Consider the following 8581-nt stretch of genomic DNA (forward strand, 5'->3'; position numbering starts at 1 on the left):
AGTGGGCTTATTGGCGGAGATACAGAAGATGAACTTACAGAGCCAATACTCCAGAAAAACAATGCCGCCAGTTGCATTGCGCTCTTTGTGATAATAGGCCAGCCATTGCGCATAGGAGTCGCTATGAGCGTTGCGACCGGTTTGGGCCATAGTTGATGCGAAGGTGTCAGATTCGAATTGGCCATGAAGATATGGCTCGCCATCGATGGGCAGGCCAGTAATGGTGAGAATATCCAATAATGTAATACTCATTTGGCCAAATCGAAAATCAAAGGTGTTGGTGGCAGTATTTGTCACGCCCCCAAATCCAAGGCCAATATTGTACTGAAATATGGCTCGTGAATTTGTGACGTGAGTCAAAACAAATACAATTTTCTTCTTGAATAAATCAACAAGAAGTAAAAGAAAATATATACATGTTTGAATAGTACTTTTATTAGAAAACTAATATCGGTAATATATTTACATAACCAAAGTTAAGCAAAATTCGAATCAGTACAGGTATTCACTAGAAATAGTAGTAGAAAAATATTATTTTATCTAGTAGGTTCATCCCGTTTCCCCAAGCATCTACTCAATACCTGAAAACAAGAAGGTGTAGCATCATGAGCAACACAAGCCCAGTAAGTACACAACTTACATTCTTATATTAATGTATCTTATAAGAAATCAAAACTGAACAACCAAGTTAAAATGTACTAAGAACCATTTAAGTTCATACGAATTCTTAAATATGTATATATATATACACACAATACACACACACATATATACAAATATATTCATTCGTGTGAATGGTTTGGTAATAAATCACATAGTCACATATTCTTATCAAACCAACAAATATTGTAGCATTAGTATGTGAAATAACATTAAAGCAACACATGCTTGATTTTCTTTTTACTAACACCTTCACATATTAAAAATATATCATAGATAGATATTTGATCAAAATAACATAAGTACACTTCTCTTTTTAGTGAATTTTCAGATTAACTGGTAACAAATCACAAATCCACGTGTTAGGGTCCGACGTACTATACCCAAAACACGGGAAAACCAGGTTGACTGGTAACAAATCATAAATCCACGTACTAGGGACCGACGTACTATTCCCAAAGTACGGGTAAGCCACAGCATACCAAGGACACAACCAAGGCATGTATACTCAAAGTAAGCACCCTTCCTAAGAGTATAATAGTGCACTATCTGAAGGGACTAGGGCCCACAGCTTAACAACCACGAAGCATAACCACGAAGCACCAAAACACATTTACCAGTAATTCACTTAAGCACGGGGTTGTTGTAATCACCCGGCTTCATAATTGTACTTTTCAGACATAATCAAATTCACAACATACAATCTTTATAAATTATAGATCGTAATATATGTATATGTACACACACATATAGATACATATACTTAGGAATAATCTCATATGAGAACATGTATAACATAATTGTATATCACAAATAAGTATCTTAGACATAATCAAATTCACAACATACAATCTTTATAAATTATAGATCGTAATATATGTATATGTACACACACATATAGATACATATACTTAGGAATAATCTCATATGAAAACATGTATAACATAATTGTATATCACAAATAAGTATCTTAGACATAATCAAATTCACAACATACAATCTTTATAAATTATAGATCGTAATATATGTATATGTACACACACATATAGATACATATACTTAGGAATAATCTCATATGAAAACATGTATAACATAATTGTATATCACAAATAAGTAAATTCACTAGCAAACAACATAATTAAAAAGAAGTTTATACATAATTGAAATAAGGTAAAATAGGTAATAATAAAGCACAAGCATTAAATAAGTAACTATAAACAATTTAACAAAATTATATTATAGTTAGTATTTCAGTCCTTATGTCCAAATCCATTGAAGTTCATCAATCATGTTCATGTTTCTCCGATTAGAGTCATCAAACTTCAAGATGTGTTATGTTGTCCATCACAAGTCCGAATTAGTCAAATGAGTACACCATTTCAAAGGGTTTTTCACAAGGAATCTAATGGAATAAGTCATGTAATCCTGTTCGAAGTCACATAGTCCAGAAATGGTGAAGAACCATAACAGTACAGAAACCGATATTTTTGATACTGCCCTTTGATGTTTAAATCTTTACGTTCTGTGTATTTTACCATTAATTCTCAAACTCTCCAGATCACAAGTAGAGGTCTTAAGCTTCAAATTGATATAAAGTTTGTAGAAATCGGATAAGAAATGAGAGAGATATGAATTTTTGAAGTTGTGATGGCTGTATGAGATTTCCAGCGAGTTTAAAAGTTGAAAACTTTGATTAGCCATAACTTCTTCATTTCTTAACCTTTTTGAGTGATTCAAAAGCCTAAATTGAAGAACTTTTGATGAGGAATTTAATAATGTAATTATTTTTGACAAAACATAATTTGTTATATACGAAAATACGGGTTTGCAGCAAAGCAGATCCTTTTCCATTTTATCATTGATTATGCAATTTGATAAATCTTAAAGACAAAAGAATATAGGAATGTAATCATGTACTTACTTAAGGAAATCAGAAGGTGAGGTGAAGATTTTGGTCTTGAAATCAAGCTTGGACTTCTTTCACAAAAGGAAACTTCTTAAGGGAAATAGGATGAAGGATTTGTGTGAGGAACTTTTAGTTGGGTTTTCTCTTCAACTAAGGGAGTTTTTGATCAAATTTTGCATTTGATTGTTAAGCTTGTAGGAAAATATGATAGAGATCATGTGTTTATATAGGCTAGAATTAGGCTTAAAGAAAAATAAAATAAAATGAGTGACTAATAATATAAGGTAAGTGGCTAATCCACTAGATAGGTTAAATGATTAAAAGGAAAAGTAAAAGAAAAAAAAGTAATAAAAGAAAGAAAGCATAAATCAGCTTGCTAATTATATATATATATATAGATATATATATATATATATATATATATATGTATGTATGTATGTATGTACACACACATCCATATGCACATTTACCCAATTAATAAGTAAAGAACTTTAGTGCTTTCTTAAGGTAAAAATAGCAATAATTAGTACTAAAATGACATGCATCACAAAAATAATATAGATAATAGTATTGAGCTCAATGATAAATATCGAGTGTACACAAGAAATACGAACTAAGGTATTTTGATAAGTTTACTAGAAGTCTAGTATTAAAAAATTACATATCTTCTCAGTGCGGTATGTGATGATATTGATTTCTAAAAAGAAAAATACTCAAAACAAAGTAAGACTTTTCGAATATAACTAATAATATAGTGTTCTATAGTTGACACTAATTTTCGGGTTATTACAGTATTCCAAAAGAAAAGAAAAGCAGTGAGTGGTGAGCGATTGCCACCGCGAGGAAGGCGAAAGCATAAATCAATAGTTTGGGTGATACCTGCCGCATTCCAGCGAGCTAAATCTCGCGCTCTCACTTCGCGATACCAAGAAAACTCATCTGCGCTAATTTTGGATGGCCAATGCCCTATTTTTGCTCGATGTTTCTGCGCGCCCCAGCTACTGAAATCTCCAGGGGTTCTTCGGAGGACCTGAATGGGTCGACGAATAGGCAGGCTATAGAGGACGATAGCGTCGACTGGGATGGAATCTCGCGGTGCCGGACCCAGTCCGGCGTGACGATTGGGGAGCCTGCGAAGCAGAGGTCTCTGGACGGAAGTATGGATATGACAGCGGGCACCGATGTTGGTTCCCCAAGTGTGAGAGATGTTCTCGTCGAGTTCTTCTTCCTGATCAATAATCATTTTCTTTGGGGGAGCAATTTCTGGGTTTCTGCGAGAAAGATGATATGGAAGAGGGTTTCTGGGTTTAGGAGACTAAAGAGTTTATGATGTGACAGGTCTGAAGTGCCTGTGGGATTTAAATAAGAGATTTTGTGAGGGAAACGATGCGACGAAAAGACGTTTTGCCAAGCGAATAGACGCAACCCTCATTAATGACATCGTTTCGATCACCAGGCATGTCGTTTTAGTCCCCTTCAATCAGTTATGTTTTAGCGGGCCCGATTTCGGGGCCTGGGGGGCAATGTTTGAGCCCAAAAGTAATTTTGGCAAGATCCTTTAGTGGATTTAGCATAGTAGGCCGATACCTGCGGCCCAAAAATAAGTCTGTTTGGGATTGGGTTACAGCTTCACCCATTCCGAAAACCATAAGGAAAACGAGCCCTTATGGGAGTCAGGTAGCTGAGATTGAATAGGAAACTTCAATCAATAATCCTTCTATGGCAAGGAGCAGTCGAAACCCTAGGTATAAATACCAGGTTTCAAGGACAAATAAAAAAGAACTCTCAAATCAACTAATCTCTCAGATTATCAAGCCTCCCTGGAGCAAACCTTCAACCTAGTTGAAACCTGGCGACCGTGCTTCCAGTCCTAGTCTCTCCAAGAGCCGACTGTTAAGTGCTACTGCCACCGATACTACCTACGAAGCAAGAGTAACGCCCTCGCAACCCCGCGAAGCTAAAGTCACGCTTTAGCAAACCATGTGCTTTCTCCAAACTTCCCAGTGATTGCTCTGCTTAGTCTACAACACTAAGTATCGATTCGATGTCGCGAAGAGATCACAACCAAAACCCTTATCCGTAAGGCAAGAAGTCCTTTCCCGGAAGGCAGAGAAAAGAGCCTTGTGGCGAGGTTGGTGCTCTCCTCGTCCACAACGCTTGATCAAGAAGTCAGGTTAAGGGACGCCCCGACGACTGCACCCCACGGTGCTGGCACGCCCGCGCAATCACACGCTCAAAAGAGACAGTTTGTACCGCACTGATTTTTGTGTCAAACAGATTTCAATCTGTGAGAGTGTGAGGCTGCAGAATCATTCATGTCTGGTTGGGGTTTATCTAAAGAATGATGTCGTTGATCAAGGCGGGATGAGATTGGTCGATTTTGAATGTATTCGAATCATACTCAATGTATAATGACGATCTTTGTCATCTTTATGTCTGTTCTAGACTTCAAGTGGCAACAAAAAATGATCCCCCGTGTTCAAATTGAGTAATCGGCATAGTAATGTGTCATCAAATGTCTCGTCATTTGAGACTAGATATGTGTGAAAAATGAGAAATGCAAGATTTTCAGATTTCTTTCTGTCTACATAATTAAAGAGGCCCAAAGGCCGCCCTTTCTAGACAAACCCAACAGGGAAAGACCCACGCAGAAGAACATAGAAAGCAAGCCCACAATGTCGTTTCAGCCAGGAAAAGAAAACAAAATGACTCTGGACCCTAGGTATTGGAAGCTCGGCATCAATCCCTTTATTGTTCTTTAACTTCTTATACGGTGCTTATATATTTTACTGTTTTCTAAGTCTCCTATATACTGCAGCCAGGTACCTAGCTCGACGATGGAGTGGGCATGCAAGCCAGCATATATATCTATATATATGATGGTTGATTTTGACAAGACATGAAGCTAGCGCATCAGGCAGGCATGGATAATATATGTCTTCACGATTGGTAGCAATGGAGATGGCGATCGAGAGCAACGTAAGGTAAGTATGTCTGTCGGACTCGCATTCTACTTTTTTGTTGCGTCATTTTCCACCACATACACATACACATACAAAACAAAACAAAAATATACATGGAGGACTGGAGGTAGAGCTAGCCAAGCCTATAACCAGCTACCTGTAAAAGTAAACCATATAGCTACCGAATCTGATTTCAGAGATATGGCTCCCAACTTTTTCTTAAATTTTTCTTGTGAGTTTTCTGTACTGATTTTCCAATGGGCCATGATTGATGAAATTTTTTTTTTATTTTTTTGACACTTAATCATCAAAACGTTGAGGGGGAACCCAGCTTATCATGTCTGTATTCATAACATGGGAAATTCTAGTGTAGTGGTGGGTATCTCATACCCACATTTACAAAAGTGAGAACAAATTTTGTTGTCAAAGTTGTAATTTGAGTCATACTTTGTGTAATTTTAGTTCTAATAATGGTAATTACACCTCTTACGACATTTTACAAGTTTTTTAACAAATTCATTGTCAATGTTGTAATCTTAGTTCTAATAATGGTACACTAGCTTGATGTTAAGCTACCTCATAATAATGTTTGAACTAAGATGGGTATCTCATAATAGTTGTAAATGAGGGTATCTCATACCCACCAGTACACTAGTTTGTCTCTTCATAACATAATCTTATAATGTTAATTTTTTTTTATTTTTTTTTTCAACAACAAAATGGAAACCCAGCTTATCATGTATGTATTCATAACATAATCTTATAATGTTAATTTTTTTGACTTTGTCAAGAGGAACTCAAAGGCTTCCTAGGCCTAAGATAAACCTCTTTGAGGCATGTGAAATGTTCCAACTGTGCATTACAGCAAAGTGTCTGGCCACTTTGACAGCTTCGGAGTTCGAACCTAAGTTGAGGAGCACATCCAACTAAGCAAGAACTACTATGTCACTTGCAGTAGTTATCTTATAATGTTAATTAATGTAATAAACTAGGTAGCTACTAGGGGATGGGGGACATTGATCGGGTAGGCCATAGATTGAGTATGTAGAGTCAGAATCAGAGTGTTGCAGCTTTGTAAGTTTCCAATGTGATCAATTATCTGCAGGTTGTGCTGTGCAGCGAATACAACAGCAGAGTATACAGCAATATATAGAAACAGGAGGAAAGAAAAGTTTTACTACTTTAAAATATATTGATTAATCAAATTAAGCATAAAGCAAAAATGATAACCTCGGGTTCTACTATCCTTAATTGTATAGTATCTCAAGGTTTAAGATCCTTCAATATTATGGAAGCAGAATATCTAATATTTTTCATGCTAATAAAACTTATTAAACACTTGAAAGCTAGGTAAGGGGTCTCTTAGTTATCATAATCAAAACTAAAGCCCTTTTACACCTACAACTGCCCCGTGCCAAGGCTTTAATTTAGAGCCATTGGAAGTATGGTTGGATTTCATTATGAAATCCAGATTAAACATATGCCTAGAAAATCAGAAATGCTGTTAGAAATTTCTGATTTAGTTAGGTCAGTTTTTGTTCTGGTGAAAGGGATTAAACCATTTTTTGACCTAATCTTAATCTACCTTCCCACAATTAATACATCTTAAGTGCTGCTTAATTGGGATAACCCCAAAGACTTTTGATAGTGTAATTAACAGTGTTAATTAAAGCTTAAAATCCTATATCGATATTAACATCTAACTTAGCAAAGTTACAATCCTACAATAGATTTATGCATTACTTTATTGGATCTAGGAAAATCATCATTTTCTGTACGCATAAGATCGAGTATATAAGAGACCATTTTGTGTAGCTAGGAAAATGCGCGCAAGTTAAATTAAGTTCTGGGAAAGTGAAGAAAATGGCATTTTATCCAGTAGATTACAATCAAATTAATTACCATCGAAGTTCAGACCTAAGAGCTCAATCAAATGCTGAGATAGAGGATCGGGGAAAGAGAGAGAACATAGAGGGAAAATCGACACTGATTAATTATTCTACTTACCCTAGATAGAAACAGAGAGATGCTAGCTAGCTAGTTAATCGACTTGGTTACTGGGTTGTGAGAGAGGAGGCATTGGCAGTTGTAGATGCAGAAGAAGAAGAGGAGAGGTTCTTGTGGTTATGCATCCACACTTTGAAAACCTGTCTGCTGACCCCAATACTTCTGCAGAACCTCTCAATCTCATCTTCTAGATCTTTCCTCTGCAGCTTCCACCCCAGCTTCTCCGCAAACGCCAGCATCTTCTCCTTCTGCTCCACCGTGAACTTGGACCTGAACCGCTTCCTCCCGCTGCCGCTCCTGTCCCCGCTGTCCGGTGACTCCACCACCATCATCTGCCGCGCCGCTGCTCCCCCTCCACCGCCGACATTGTAGTCAATCAGTTCCTGTGACGTCATCATCTCGTGGTGAAGATCTCCTCGGCCTCCTCGGCTGCTGCAGCTGATGACGCGATGATGAGCAGTGCCGCCGCCGGATGATCTGCCTACGCCGGGTGCGTAGGTGACTCGGCGGTGGAAGTTGCGGTGGCAGCCGCAGGCGGCGCATTGTAGTCCGCCTGGGGACGAGGTGTCGTCGAGTGTAAACTCTCCACACCCGTCGGTGGCATAGCTGCCGAGGCTGGCTGCATGGTTTCTGAGGCACTCTCTGTATACATCGTTTGATGAGTTCTCTCCCTCCATCTCTCTTTTCTCTGGTTCTCTCAGCCTCAGATAGCTATGTGCTTGATGATATACCAGTGTACAGAAGCAGAGGCGCATAGATAGGGGTTTTGAATATGGTACTGTTTGGTTGGAATAATTACACTAGTGCCCATGTTGGCCGTACTTGTAACTTAATTTGTCCTTAATATTATAATATGTTCATATTGGAAAATGAAAAGGGAAGAAGCTGATTAATTAGCTGACCCAGTCTATGTATACATAATGTGTGGGGGGATTCAGCGGTGGCATTTGGACACAACCCTTTTATATATATATATATAGCTGTAGCTCTTCTAGAGTCTTTTTGCAACTGAAATGATGAGGAAAATGATCACCCAAAATCGGTT

General features: G+C 37.7%; 1 protein-coding gene and 1 long non-coding RNA gene across 2 annotated transcripts; both read right to left on the reverse strand.

Moving 5' to 3' along the window:
* Window positions 1–415: 415 nt before the first annotated feature.
* On the reverse strand, window positions 416–2744 carry LOC133706702 (uncharacterized). The gene is made up of 2 exons (XR_009844678.1): window positions 2582–2744; window positions 416–581 (listed from the first exon to the last, which is right to left on the reverse strand). It is a non-coding gene; the product is annotated as an uncharacterized LOC133706702 (long non-coding RNA).
* A 4601-nt stretch (window positions 2745–7345) lies between these two features.
* On the reverse strand, window positions 7346–8358 carry LOC133746525 (zinc-finger homeodomain protein 10-like). The gene has a single exon (XM_062174695.1). It carries the CDS (start codon window positions 8289–8291, stop codon window positions 7584–7586), a length of 708 nt encoding a protein of 235 aa, XP_062030679.1. The 5' UTR covers window positions 8292–8358; the 3' UTR covers window positions 7346–7583.
* Between the last annotated feature and the right edge of the window lie 223 nt (window positions 8359–8581).

This window comes from Rosa rugosa, chromosome 4 (assembly GCF_958449725.1).
Source record: "Rosa rugosa chromosome 4, drRosRugo1.1, whole genome shotgun sequence".
Taxonomy (NCBI): domain Eukaryota; kingdom Viridiplantae; phylum Streptophyta; class Magnoliopsida; order Rosales; family Rosaceae; genus Rosa; species Rosa rugosa.

What these genes read in the sequence shown, in the direction of transcription:
- LOC133746525 (XM_062174695.1), bottom strand. Translation starts at nt 8,291, where the DNA reads ATGCGCCTCTGCTTCTGTACACTGGTATATCATCAAGCACATAGCTAT.